Source organism: Zalophus californianus, chromosome 16 (assembly GCF_009762305.2).
Source record: "Zalophus californianus isolate mZalCal1 chromosome 16, mZalCal1.pri.v2, whole genome shotgun sequence".
In the NCBI taxonomy this organism is placed as follows: Eukaryota; Metazoa; Chordata; class Mammalia; order Carnivora; family Otariidae; genus Zalophus; species Zalophus californianus.
Genome location: NC_045610.1, coordinates 6,328,415 through 6,343,030, shown reverse-complemented (window position 1 = coordinate 6,343,030; position 14,616 = coordinate 6,328,415). Strand labels below are relative to the sequence as shown.

Genomic DNA, 14,616 nt, shown 5'->3' with positions numbered 1-14,616 from the left:
TTTAAGGGGGGTAGGATGGTCTGAGCTGCCTCAAAAAGCAGGACAGCAACCTTACTTTCATGGCCAAGCACAAGACGACGGGACACCCACACGACTGCAATGCAAAAGCAGGAATTAATAAATATGGATTTACCGAAAAGAAAGGTGGAGGATGATGAAAACCTGAACCACTAAGATCAAGTGTTCCTAGAGACAAGAACCAGATAAAAACAAAGGCATGCTTATATGCCAACAGTAACCACTCAGAAAATAAACTGTTTAAAAAGATACCACTCACAATACAAAGGAAAGCTGTAAAGCCCCTAGGAATGTGTCTAACAAAAGAGGCAAAACGTTTATGCGAACGTGTGGTAGATGTGACTAAAGACATACCAAGCGACCAAAGAGAGAGGCAAAGCATGCTGACGAGTGTGAAGACTCAAGATCATAAAAATGTCAGATTCCCCTTAATTAGCTTAAGAACTCAAGTAGATTCTAATCAAAATTATCATGCACCTGGACAACCTGATCCTAAAACTTCTAGAAAAGTAGAGCTGGGGCACCTGGGTGGCTTAGTCAGTTGAGCATCGGACTCTTGATTTCGGCTCCGGTCATGATCTCAGGGTCCTGGGACAGAGCCCTGCATCAGGCTGCACGCTCAGTGCGGAATCGGCTTGGGATCCTCTCTCTCCCTCTCCCACTGCCCCACCCCACAGTCATGTGCACGCACTCTCTCTCAAATAAATTTATTAAATATTTTTTAAAAAAGAAAAAGTAGAGCCAAGAATAGCCAAGACAATTTTAAAGAAGAGAGGCTAGTTTACTAGACAAAGTCTTTTTAAAAAGCTGTCATAATAAAAGGCAGCGGAATGATACAGAGGGGGAAGTAAAAATACAATAGAACAGACTCAAAAGCTCATGCCCACATGGAAATTGGAAGGATGATAGATGTAGCAAAGCAGACAGCTGCAAAAGCATGGAATATGTAATGAATGTTGCTGGAACCAGTGGCCTTCCAGACAGAAAAGAGTTAAATTAGGTCATTTACCTCAGATCATTAACAAATAAAAACACAAAAAAATCCCAAATGGACTTTTTGAAAAACAAAAGTTTAAAACACTTTTATAACAGTTCTTCAGGACTTCAGGTAGGAGACAAATTTCTTCTACAAATCACACATGAAAAGAATACATCACAAAGGATAAGACCTGCTAAATTGAACTCCATTATAATGGATATTTCTGTATGACAAAGGATACCATACCAAAAGTTCAAAAATAAGACAAAAGCATCTATTTGGATATAAACAAAGAATTAGTACCCTGAATACTAAAGCACTATGCTAAATTAATTAGGCAAAGACAAAACTTAACAGAATAATGGCAAAGGGATATCCATTCCACAGGCAATTCACAGAAAAGAAGACCTGAACACACATGTAAAAAATTCTGTACCTTGCCAGTAATCAGGGAAATGTCGTTTTAAAAGTTAAGATACCACTTCAAACTTACCTGACTGCCAAAAATGAAACATTTAATAATCCCAAATGTTAGCAATAAGATCTGTGTCAATAAACGTTTATGGCTTGCCCAACAACCACCCCCTCTTTGTTATATACAATGTGCCCAGCTGAAAATATATGTCCCAGTCTCCTATGTAGAGAAGGGCAGCCAACAAGATGTCAACACAATTGGCTGATGATTCCAGAACAGACTTTTTGGTTCTTCCCTCTTCTCTTCCTCTGTGTGGACATTACAGTTGAACTCTACGAGCCAACTTGGGACCACAGGACAACCTTAACGACGTAAACCACAAACTCAGTAAACCACTAACAGCTTTCAGTGCTGACACCTGAAAACAATTCCTGATATGGAAATCCTCATTTTTACGGGTAGGAACAGAAGTCAGTACAACTACTGTGAAGAGGAAATTGACAATATAAAGTTGAAAACAATTCATATCATTTAACCTAGCAATTGTATTTCTAGGTATAGGCTATACAGAATCTGAAACCTACGCTGCCAAGGAGAAATGCAAAAAGAAGTTCATTTTTACATTTTATAGCTGCCAAAAATTAGAAACAACCTATATTAGTATTATTAAAGAAACATTAAAAAAGAGATATTTAATTACAGAATACTACAAAGCGGTTAAGATAAATTAACCAAATCAGGGGCGCCTGGCCAGCTCAGTTGGTAGAGCAAACAACTCTTGATCTCCAGGTCGTGTGTGTGTTCACTGGGCATACAGCCTACTTTAAAAAATCAATAAATAAAATAATAAATTAACCAAACCTATATATTAAAAATCTATATTTATATGGATGAATCTTGAAATTTCTGCTGAATGAAAAATGCTATGGGGGATACATACAGGATAATTTCATTTATGTAAACTTTAAGAATATAGAAAGCAATACTATGCATTACTTAGGGAAAGATACATATATGGAAAGCCTAAATGAAGAAGTGGAGGGAAATATTAACTTCAAGGTAGTGTTTAGATCTGTAAAGTGAAAGGGGGATTAGGACGAGGTCTTCCACTATATAATTTAAATACAGATAAAGAGTAAAAATGCCAAAGTGCTCATCTGAGGTGTTGGGTACACTGTGATTCTCGTAGAAGTTTCTGTATGTTTGAAATACTTCACAATTTTAAAAAAGCAAGAGCTACCTTAAGAAACTAGAAAAAGATGAGCAAATTAAACCAAAATATGCAGAAAACAGGAAGATTGATCAGAATGAAAAAATTTTTAAACAGAAAAACCATATAGAAAAGTAATACAACTGAAAGCTGGCTCACTGAAAGATCGATAAAAAACTGATAAATCTCTAGCCAGATCCATCAGGAAAAAATAGAAAAGATGCAAATTACCCATTAAATTGCCAATTACTTTGACAATTTAGATGAAAGGGACAAATTTCTTTGGAGAAACAAACTACCAAATTTCACTCCAGAAGAAACATAACTTGAATAGAATTCTATCTTTGAAAGAAACTGAATTTGTAGTTAAAAATCCTCCCACAAAGCAAACTCCAAATTCAAACGGCTCCACTGGGGAATTCTACCAAACATTTACAGAAGAAATAATACCAATTCTATATAAAGTCTCCCAGAAAACTGCGAACGAGGGAATATTTTCCAAATCATTCCGTACAGCTATAGCATTGATACAAACGGCTACACTGATAAAAAGCCAAAAACAAACACTGTAAGAAAACTACGGATCAGTATCTCTCAAGAACAGATATAAAACTTCATAATAGGGATGCCTGGCTGGTGTAGTCAGTAGAGCTCACAACTCTTCATCTCAGGGTTGTGAGTTCAAGCCCCACACTGGGTGTGGAGCCTACTTAAATAAATAATAAAAATTTTACAAAAGAACTTCTAAATAAAATTTTAGCAAATTTAATCCAACAATATATTAAGAAGGTAATATATTATAATCTGGTGGATTGATCCGAGAAATGCAAGGTTGTCTAACATACGAAAAGCAATCCGTGTAACTTACGATATGAAAAAAAGAATTTCTTTAACACCATACAATCACCTTAAAGACGTAGAAAAAGAATGGGGAAAAAAAAGAACAAGAATGGGAAAAAACTCTAACATATATGCCTGATCTTAAAAAAAATAAAATCTCAGCAAATTAGGAATAGAAGAGCACTTCTTCAACTTGATAAAGAACATCTATGAAAAACCTATAGCTAACATCACCCTTCCTGGTGAAACCCTGAATGCTTTCTCCCTAAGATCAGAAACAAGACAAGGATGTCCACTGTCACTATATCTATGGACTAGAGGACCTAGCCAGCACAATAAGGCAAGACATAAATGAATAAATGGAACCCAAATTGAAAAGAAGAAGAAAACTCTCTTTATTCACAGACAACATGATAATCTGAAACGTGATGGAATCTACAAAAAACTACCAGAACTCGTGAGTTTAACAAGGTTACAGTACACAAGATAAACAAAAATCAATTGTATTTCTTTATGTTAGTCACAAAACAAGAGGAGACAAATTTCTTTAAAGTATCATTTAGCAAAGCATCAAAAAATATTAAAAACAAGGATAAATTCAACAAAAAAAGAGAAAGTCCTATACAGTGAAAGCTATAAAAATTGCTGAGAAAAATTAAAGAAATGTTAATGAAGTAAAATACCATGTTAATGAGTCATTAGACTGAATGTTGTTAAAATATCGATACTCCTCCAACTGACCTACAGATTCAGCATAATCCCAATCAAAATCCCAGGGATTGTGTTTTGTAGAAACTGACAAGCAGATTCCAAAATTCATAGAGGAACAGAATAAAACGGGGCACCTGGGTGTCTCAGTCGGTTAAGTGTCTGACTGTTGATCTCAGCTCAGGTCTTGATCTCACAGTTGTGAGTCCAAGCTCCACGTTAGGCTCCATACCCAGTGTTAAAAAAAAAAAAAAAAAAAAAAACAAAGAGAAAACCTTAAAGAGCCAAAACAACTTTAAAAGGAATCAAGTTTAAAAACCAGTACTACCTGATATTAAGACTAGCTAAAGGAATCAAGACAGTGTGGAATTGGTATAAATACAGAACAAACAGATCAATGGAAAAGACTAGACAGTCCAGAAACAGACCTACACAGATGGGGACAACTGACTTCTGACAAAAGTGCAAAGGATATCCACATGCAAAAAAGCAAACATCAATCCATACCTTCGACCATATAAAAATTAACCCCAAATGGATGATTAATATAAACGTGATATCTGAAACTATAAAACTGCGATAAGAAAACATAAAAGAAAATCTGAATGACTTTGAGTTAAGCAAAGATTCCTTTGCTACAACACCAAAAACACAATACATTAAAAAAAAAAAACACAAAAAACCAACAAGCCGGCCTACAACAGCATTAGGAACCTTCACTTTCCAAAAAAAAAAATGCTGTTAAGAGTATAATGGATAAGCCATAGGCGCGGCAGCAAATATTTACAATCATATATCTGATAATAAACCTATATCCAGAATAGATTTGTTTTAAAAATTCCCAAGGGGCACCTGGGTGGCTCAGTCAGTTAAGTGTCTGACTCTTGGTTTCGGCTGAGGCCATGATCTCAGGGTTGTGAGATCGAGCCCCAAGTCAGGCTCCATGCTGAGCACAGAGTCTGCTTGGGACTCTCTTTCCCTCTCCCTCCACCCCTTCCCCCTGTGCGTGCATGCTCTCTCTCTCTCTCTCAAATAAATAAATAAATCTTTAAAAAATAAACATAAAAACTCCCAAAACTCAAGAAGAAACAGAAAACAAGTTTTTTTAAAAAATGGACAGAAGTTGGAAAAGGAACTTCATCAGAGAAGACATATGGTTAGTAAACAAGCACATGAAAAGCTTTCAACATCACTAGCCATTAAAGAAACACAAATTTAGGGGTGCCTGGGTGGCTCAGTTGGGTAAGTAGCCAACTCTTGATTTGGACTCAGGTCATGATCTCAGGATCCTGGGATCGAGCCCCTTGTAGGGCTCCACACTGAGTGGGAATCTGCTTCTCTCCCTCTCCCTCTACCCTGCCCCCACCCTGCTTACTATTGCATGAGTGCACACACTCACTCTCTCTCAAATAAATCAATCTTGGGGCACCTGGGTGGCTGCGTTAAGTGTCTGCCGCCTTCAGCTCAGGTCGTGATCCCAGGGTCCTGGGATGGAGCCCCATCTCAGGCTCCCTGCTTAGCAGGGAGTGTGCCGCCCCCATCCCCATACCCCCACTCATGCATGCATACTCTCTCTCAAATAAATAAAATCTTTTAAAAAAATAGAATAAATTTTTCAAAATTTAAAAATTAAAAAAAAAAGAAAAGAAACAAATTTAAAATACAATGAGATTCTAGTCTACACTAATTACAATGGCTAAAAATTGAAAGACCATCCCAGGGGCGCGTGGGTGGCTCAGTCATTAAGCGATTCCAGGGTCCTGGGATCGAGCCCCGCATCGGGCTCCCTGCTCAGTAGGGAGTCTGCTTCTCCCTCTCCCCCTCCCCCTGCTTGTGTTCCCTCTCTCGCTGTGTCTCTATCAAATAAATAAATAAAATCTTAAAAATAAATAAATAAATAAAAATAAAAATAAAAAGACCATCCCAAGTGTTGGGAAAGATGTGGAAGAAAGAGAAGTCTCAAACATTAATGGTGAAGGTTGAAAATAGTACAACTACTTTGGAAAACAGTTTTAAACAGTTAAACATTCACCTACCACATGATCCAGCCATTCCACTGCCAGGTATTTACCCGAGGGAAGTGAGAGCACACATCCGCTCACAGACTTGTACACAAACACTCATAGCAGCATTATTTATAACAGACAGAAACCAGAGAAATCCAGAAGTCCCTCAGCGGGTGAAGGAGTAAACCAACTAGAGTGTACCCCACCACGGGATACGACTACTTCCACTACTCGGCAATGTAACTGAACTGTTGACACGCACCACAACGGGACTTGCAAACAATTCTGCAGAGTAAGGAACACAAAACATACACACCGTATGATTCTATTTACACGAAATTCTAGAAAACGCACATTCATGTCTAGCGGCAGAAGGGAAGTGTGTATGACCCACAGGCACAAGGAAACGTGTGAGTGATGGAAATGTGCACCATCTTGATTACGGTGATAATTCCTCACGTGCAAACACTTGTTCACACATATGAAACTGTTCCCCTTAAATATGTGCATTTTATCGTCTGCTGATTTTACCTCCATAAGGCTGTGCAAGGGGGAAGGAAAGGAAAGAACATGAGCAGTAGCAGGGATGGGAAGGAGGACACTAAACGCAGCTAACATCAATGCCTCTTACATAGTCCAATGACCTTCTATAATCACAAGTTACTCAGAGTAGTATTTCCCTCACTAGAATTTCTCCAACCTCAAAAGATACTTGAAGTAAGGGCTTCCATGCTTTTAAGTTCTGAAAATGTATATATTAAAGGACATTTTTCAAGTGATTCCAGGTTTCAGTGTTGATAAGATAAATGGAAGTTGCGGACCTTGATGCAAGCTATAGGCTAGGAGTTATGTTTATTATTCAGTACTGTCAGGCTCTTTGTTTTCCCGTCTACAAAGTCTGAAAAGGAATTTAGAAACCTGTGCAATTAGGTGTCATAGAATTTTTCTACATCAAATCCAAGTTGTACTTTGAGCTTTTTATCTGAGTTCAGTTCCATTCAGAAAGAAGTATAAAGGGTTGGAGACAATGGCAAAAAATAAGTTTCCAGCTTCAGTATTAAATATTATTCAGTCACTGCTCTGAGCAAAGCTATGGATCCTGCAGAGGCTCAATTATTACTCACCAGCAAGATTAATCTCTACAGAGAAGCTGCCAGAAGAAGAAAACATCTCACAAGCTCCTTGATTGATGGCTGACTGAACCAGACCACGAACTGATGTGGATACAAATTATAAAATGAAATGTTCTGGAGGGTTCCTCAGAGACGGGAATTAAAGGCCATTTGTCTTACAGGAGTGGCTAGGGAAGCATGGTCCAGACTGCATATGTTCACTTCTACTCTTTCCTTTCATAAACCCAGAATGGTGGGTCTATTATTAGAACTGAAGGTCATGTCACCAAAAAGATCCTTTTAAAAGTGATCAATCTCAAAAGAAAAATGTTTCTCTAAACCCTTATTAAATGTTTAACACTTTTATCCTTTGTAACCATAGGAAACACACTCTGCCTATGCATTCTTTGAAGGTGAACTTTTTGCTTCTAAACTTCATTTTTTTAAAGATTTTATTTATTTGACAGAGAGAGACACAGCGAGAGAGGGAACACAAGCAGGGGGAGTGGGAAAGGGAGAAGCAGGCTTCCCGCCGAGCAGGGAGCCCGATGCATGACCTGAGCCGAAGGCCGACGCTAAACTGAGCCACCCAGGTGCCCCTAAACTTCATTTTTTTAATTCAGAAAGTACTTATTACTTCTTGGGGTGGGCTGGGGGAGGGGGAGTTCATGTTCAGCCTCTCTGGGCATTTTGTGACTTTATACAGCTTAACTGTACAGTTCCTCAGCCTTCATCTGATCATACTCAAAAACTGTAGCAATGTTAAAAAGTAGATTATTTTTTTTAATGAAGCTGAAAGTTCCTCATCCCTGGACCACTTGTTCTATAACAGAAAGAACAGTGAGATTTTTGTCCCTGAAGTCCCATCTCTGCCACATAATGGCTATGTGACTCCCATCAAACCTCGGCCTCCTCTTTGGAGAAGGGGATAATGCCCCCGAACATCCTGAGACTGTTACAAAGAGAAAATGCGTGAAAACTATAGAACATTCAACAGATGTTTGTGCTTACGGCTGCATATCTCAGCTCCCTTCAACCTCCCTGAGATATTAACACTGAATTTTACCCAGCTTCTCCTAAGAAACAATGAGGACACTGTTCAGATACTATTCCAAGCCTTCTGTGTTGTTTCCAATACTCTGCAATCCTGGGTATCACTTACTCTGCCTTCTTTTCATAAAATCAGACTTCTACCCTGTGTAGGCTGGGGTTATACACCTAAATGCTGCTTAAAGGGACAATTAAACAATGAACATGAGAACTAGGTTGGCGTCCCTGAGCTCTATGGAGGTGAAATACAGTTAGAGCCAGTAGGAGCCTCGAGGGGCAGGGATCAGAGCACTGGAAAAGCTGACTGTGGAATCTAGTTAGGACAGAAACTCTAGTCCAATCCCCTGCTCTGCATAAGATCTGAAGAGTAACACGGCCAGAGGATTTAGTGATTATAAAGACTAAATTCGGGGTGTCTGGGTGGCTCAGTCATTGGGTGTCTGCCTTCGGCTCAGGTCACGATCCCAGGGTCCTGGGATCGAGCCCCGCATCGGGCTCCCTGCTCCGCAGGAAGCCTGCTTCTCCCTCTCCCACTCCCCCTGCTTGTGTTCCTGCTCTCACTGTGTCTCTCTCTGTCAAATAAATAAAATCTTAAAAAAAAAAAAAAAAAAAAAAGACTAAATTCATGGTTTGGGGGAAGAAGGGAGACTCTTGTGCAACGTGAAGAAAGTTCCAGATCTGCGATCTTACAAACAGCACAGCATTATGGAAAACTTCGGTCCAGGATACAGGTATGGCCCTGAATACACGACTGCATACTGTTGCAAGGTACTACCGGTGCTGTTCACAAATTCGGTGTATCTGGTCACAAAAACAATGATTCGAGTCATAAAAAGTACCAGGACAGAAGTAGAAAGAAACTACAGGAGTCTAGAATTAACAGTGATTAATCAGTGACTCAACAAAGCAATGGACGCTTCCACCTACTAGTGTTACCTATTAGGAAGCACAGAAAAACAAATAAATAAAAATGTAGGGACTGAGTGGGGCAATTAATTGACTAACCTCAAAGGTCGTCTCCAATGACAAGTACATATATTTCTAGTCAGTGTGACAGTCAGTCCTGTCTTACAACCCAGTATTTTTTAAGTTAGTAACTACAACAAAACCCCCAAAGCTACATACATATTTTGTGATCCTGTCCCAAAAAGAAGAGGGGGAGGTTCTCACCGGCTCATAAGGACCCCACCACCACAATCCTAACATTTTCAGAGTGAGAATGGTATTTTATAAAGAGTATTAAAAGCGCTTCGGGGTTCATCCAGCTGAAGTCCTCCTCACCTAAGTATCACAAGTGTGTGAGGACGGTCCTGACACCATCAAGTGTCTCATTCAGGCCCAGCTCCGGCTCTAGCCGCTGCCCTAACTCCCTTCCCTGCTTCAGGCAGTGGGATGACTGGAAGTGAGAATGCGGGTCTGACAGCTGGAGGCAGAAGTGACGAGCTACATCAGGACACAGAATAACCAGAGGCCAAAAGGAGACACGTGATCCCGAGACCATACAGTCTCTACTCAGAAATCCAGACAAGTTTAGCTAAGAGAATGTCTACCGTACTTGTGAAGTTCCTCATGGGCTGTACTGAGGGCGAGTAAATGCTTACCTTAAATGCAGATACAGCTGATGATACAAATAAATAAAAGTTTTTAAAAGGGGATGGGGGCAACGCTGAGGGAGTTCAAAGCCAAGAGAGAGAGAGCTCAATCTATGGCAAAGGGTTAACATTCAGAAGTCAGCTGATCTGTCGGGGTCTTAAAGAACAGAAACTGCAAGTGAAGAAAGGAAATGTGGGATTCACAAGTGACACCCATAAATATATATTTGAAAAGTATGAGATTCACCCCTTAACTAAGGAACAATGAGTGCCAGAAATGAATGTGTAGATTTTCACAGCCTATATACTAAAATATTGAGAAATCAGCTTATTGCTGATGTATGACAATTAGCTGAAGATTAGAATCTAAGCCTGCCATCCTCTTATTTATTCCAATGAGATATTTATTTGTCAGCTAAAACCCCAAATTGTTTATTCCTACCTCTCTGAAGAGTGCACCATAAAACTGAACAATGTACGGGCAATCACTACTCCGCATTACTACATCCAAATCCATAAGAAGTTGTTTTTGTTCTTTTTCATCCACTGTTGACCGAATTCTCTGGAAAAGAATGACAAAAGATGTCACAAAAACATAAAACAACTTTAGAAACCTAAGAAAAACCACTACCACAACAAGACTAAAAATTTCTAAGCAAACGTCATAAATACTAACCAGACATAAAAATTATCATCTTCCTTAGACTTTACAAGAACAATTTTTATCACAGAAAAACAAAATAGCACTTAGGATTTTTTTTTTTTTAAACAAAATAGCACTTAGGAATTCTTTAAAGGACACAGGGCTTTTTAACCACAAGCATCCACGGATGACGTTGGAAGTTATGTAACGAAGTTCCTAAGCAGTGAAAATTAACCCTCACATGCAAATATAAAGAAAAGCGTCAGGAGCTATACTTTAAACAGTTTTCATGCGCATAGTCAGCTTCACAGATACCTTTATTGTATGGAATCTAGGTATTCAATGCAAGAACAGCCCTCCTTGCTCCCTGGCAACCTTACCGCCTAGCATCCTCATTCGTTAGAGATGGAAAATAATCCAGAACAGGTCACAATGGGAATCAGTGTAGGTGCAGCACACAGACAGCATTCCCAGCCTCCCAAATCCTACGCTGCAATTCTCCCCCTTCACCACATTTTCTATATGCTAAGAACAAAAAGTTCTACCTGACTCTCCACCCCATGGGTCAGAATGGAGGGCAGTAGGAACATGTGGAAGAAAACCTACAGACGAGGGAGGGCTCTTTGCCTGTTCCTACACTGATGAGGCCCTCTTCTTTGTACAAGGCAGACCTGCAGTATAACCCTAACCCACCTGTACAATTTCTCTGCACACTTCTAAAAGACTGCCGCGAAAAACCAGTACCCCCACCGCCCACTGCCCACCCGGGAACAGCAGGGTACACGGAGACGTTCAGAGGGACAGTTCCCGCTGCACGAGAGAGAGATAGGAAAGAATCAAGTTCAGGAAACGTAAAACATGAATAATGAAGTTATAGTTTCACATCAAGGCATGCAAACAACTTTTTTCCATAAAAAAAGTTCACAATGTCACACCGCGCCACTGTGTACAACACATAGTACATACTTACAAGGCAAGTTAGTATACCAAAAACTACACAAGGTGGCATTTTGTCTTCCAAAGACTTCAAGGTATCTGTCCTCAATGTTCTTGAAAGGGATGAAGGCAGACAATTAAATTCTTGAGCCCATTTTACAGAAGAGAAACCAGAGGCACAGAGAGATACAAAAGATGTATTCCACGTAACATGATGATAAGCAGTTGCAGAAGGAATAGAGGCAGGTTCTTGCATTTTCCTCTCTCCCCACTAAATGAGGAATTCCATATATTCCAAATACAAACACATTTAATTTTGCTATTTAAAATTTATAGCCTGCTAGCTACAGCACTTCATATCAAATAAAATTTACTAACTAGCATCCGTCTTTGTATACACTGATTTATTTAAGACTTTTACACTGAATATCACTACCCAGATAAACAAGAAATGATAAATACATAAGAAGAACAAAAAATAACGACAAAATAAGACTGACACTTCTAAAATTAAGAAAAATTGCCTCCTTTCTCTCATTTCTATATTTTCATAGTTTGGAGATTAATGGGCTTTCTTTTAAATCAACATCAGGATAATGTTTGCTCAAAAAGTGTATTTTTAAAAAGTCAAAATAGCCCAGAGATGTAATTTGTTATTAGTTCAAAACCATGACATCGATAATTTTGGTAAACATTTTAATTACATTTATTCCTGTTTTTAAAACAATAACACTAAAAGGATAGCTGTGAAAATACTAGTTTGGGAAGGCAATTTTTTAATAAAAACTTAACTTCATATATCTACATTTAAAAGACAGAGAGCGGGTAACTAGAGACAAATGGAGAAGAAAAAGAAAATGATACTCTGGGGAAGATTTCCACCAACCAAAGAATTCTCACTATTAAAAGGTTTAAAAATATTTTTTTTCTATTTTCACTTGTACGGCTATATGGGCAAGTATAAATACACTAACTCACACTCACAGGACACTATTATAAAAGATGTCCTCTTTCCTAATTTGTTTCCCCAAACTGGTTATACGGTTTTCTAAATTTCCATTTGTACAAATGCTTGTATTTCAACTACTGGAAAGCATATTACAGCCAAAACCTTGATCGTTATCATCAATAACTGACTCTTGAGGACAATTTCCACACATACTGCAGTAGCTACTGAAAGGATGCATGTTACTGCACGGCCTGGAGGCCTGACTGAAGTCTCAGCATGGGATCGGTATCTAATTCTCAATCCTGGACCAGATTAGCATGAACCGGAATGGACAGAGTTCCTGGCACAGCTCAAACCTTTGAGCTCATCAGCACAGCAGTAAAATCTATTCATCTGTAAACTATTCTTTAATGCCACCGGTAGTACAAAACAGAACACGGGGCTGCTGGATGGCCTACTGGTCTACCAGGAAATGGACTCCGCTCTTGGACACTGGTCAACGGATCATCATCTCTTCGTGCTCTCTGAACATCTGGTCCAAGGGACAGGGAGCAGGTAGAGGAGTAGCTGCTGGTATGGCATCAGAATTGTTTGCGGCTAAGCAAGTGACCTAACTCTTCATTATACAGAAGTTTTAGGATTATACTGCAACATGTATTATATGTGAGCACGTAATAAAATAAACTAATTCAAAAGGCCTAAAGGACTCAGAAAGGGGATTAACCACAAGCCCACGCCTACAACAGTGGTCACTTCAAATTAGTTATTTTAACTCAATTAATTCAAAATAAAGTTCAAGTTGGAGAATACTTAACAATCATCAATGACTCAAATGAAAGAATTCTTAATAGTAAGAGTCGTGACCAGGAACGCTTCTCTAATGGAACAAAACAATGTGTATGGATAAGATTTTTATCACTGGAAATAAGTACAGCCAGGACTTTCTAATATTAAGGGAGAATAATCACCCAAATTGGAACACATGAACAAGAACAAACTTCCCTTCCCTTTATGAAACTGTCCTTGGGAGCTCCCCTCTCCTTGCTAGATGAGATCCTGCCTGATTCATGAATCATTTCATAAAAGCCAATTAGATCTCCAAATTAAGGAGGAAGAAAAAAGCCTTCCTTAATAGAGGGAGGAGAATGGAAAATGGAAGCCTAAAGGTGACACCAATTATACATAAAAATCTCTCATAATTAGAATGCTTGGAAAGCAAATGTACTGATAAATGTCTTGAATCAAAGAAAACTTTTATTTATATCATAAATTTAAAAGTTAAATAAGACTGATGTTTATTTGAGTTCGGAAAACCTTTTTATTTCTTCCTCGTAAAGAATGGGGTTGAAAAGCTCATACAAGACCACAAAATATTTAAGAAAATCATCTCAAGAACCTTAAGGGTTTTTTTTTGTTTTTAAAGATTTTATTTATTTGACAGAGAGAGACACAGCGAGAGAGGGAACACAAGCAGGGGGAGTGGGAGAGGGAGAAGCAGGCTTCCCGCTGAGCAGGGAGCTCGATGCGGGGCTCGATCCCAGGACCCTGGGATCATGACCTGAGCCGAAGGCAGACGCTTAATGACTGAGCCACCCAGGCGCCCCGAACCTTAAGTTTTTTTTAAAAAGTTTCATTTTCAACCAAATATCAGAACTCATTAAAATCACTAATTTTTTCACTATGGGACTATTGAGCTCTTTTACTTGTCACTATTTCATTAACCTAGCTCCAGTTATTACATGCTCTCGGGACAAATTATACTTTTTGAAAATCAATCCACACAGCTTTTCCAATAATAAAGTATTTTCAAATTATCACAAGATTTACTTTATTTGGAACAAAATACAGAGAAAACCCTTCAAACCAAAACAAGAATTACTACCCTACATTAGAAGCTATTTTCCACAGTGAGGAAATTGATATACTTGAAGGAAAAAAAATTTTTTGTCGTCCAAATTTGTATTGAAGGTCGTTTCATACTCCAAACAAAAGCAGGTAAATGCCAATAAAAACCGCATGTAGCTACAGATCAGCAACATCAAAATAACTCCAATGAAGTCTTCCAGAGACACAGAAAAAGGACAAACTGAATAAATACCCAGTTCTCTGTTTTTATGACTATTGGAGTTATATACATGGTTCTTAGCCAATTAAAAAT

General features: G+C 38.7%; 1 protein-coding gene across 4 annotated transcripts in view; it reads right to left on the bottom strand.

The window, feature by feature from the left end:
• Positions 1–14,616, bottom strand: part of MAP2K4 (mitogen-activated protein kinase kinase 4) — a 135,381-nt gene that overhangs the window by 41,453 nt on the left and 79,312 nt on the right. For all 4 annotated transcript variants that reach the window (XM_027626621.2, XM_027626619.2, XM_027626620.2 and 1 more), the window contains one exon: positions 10,373–10,492. In XM_027626621.2, the coding sequence (XP_027482422.1) occupies positions 10,373–10,492 (120 nt within the window). The remainder of the gene's footprint in view (positions 1–10,372; positions 10,493–14,616) is intronic.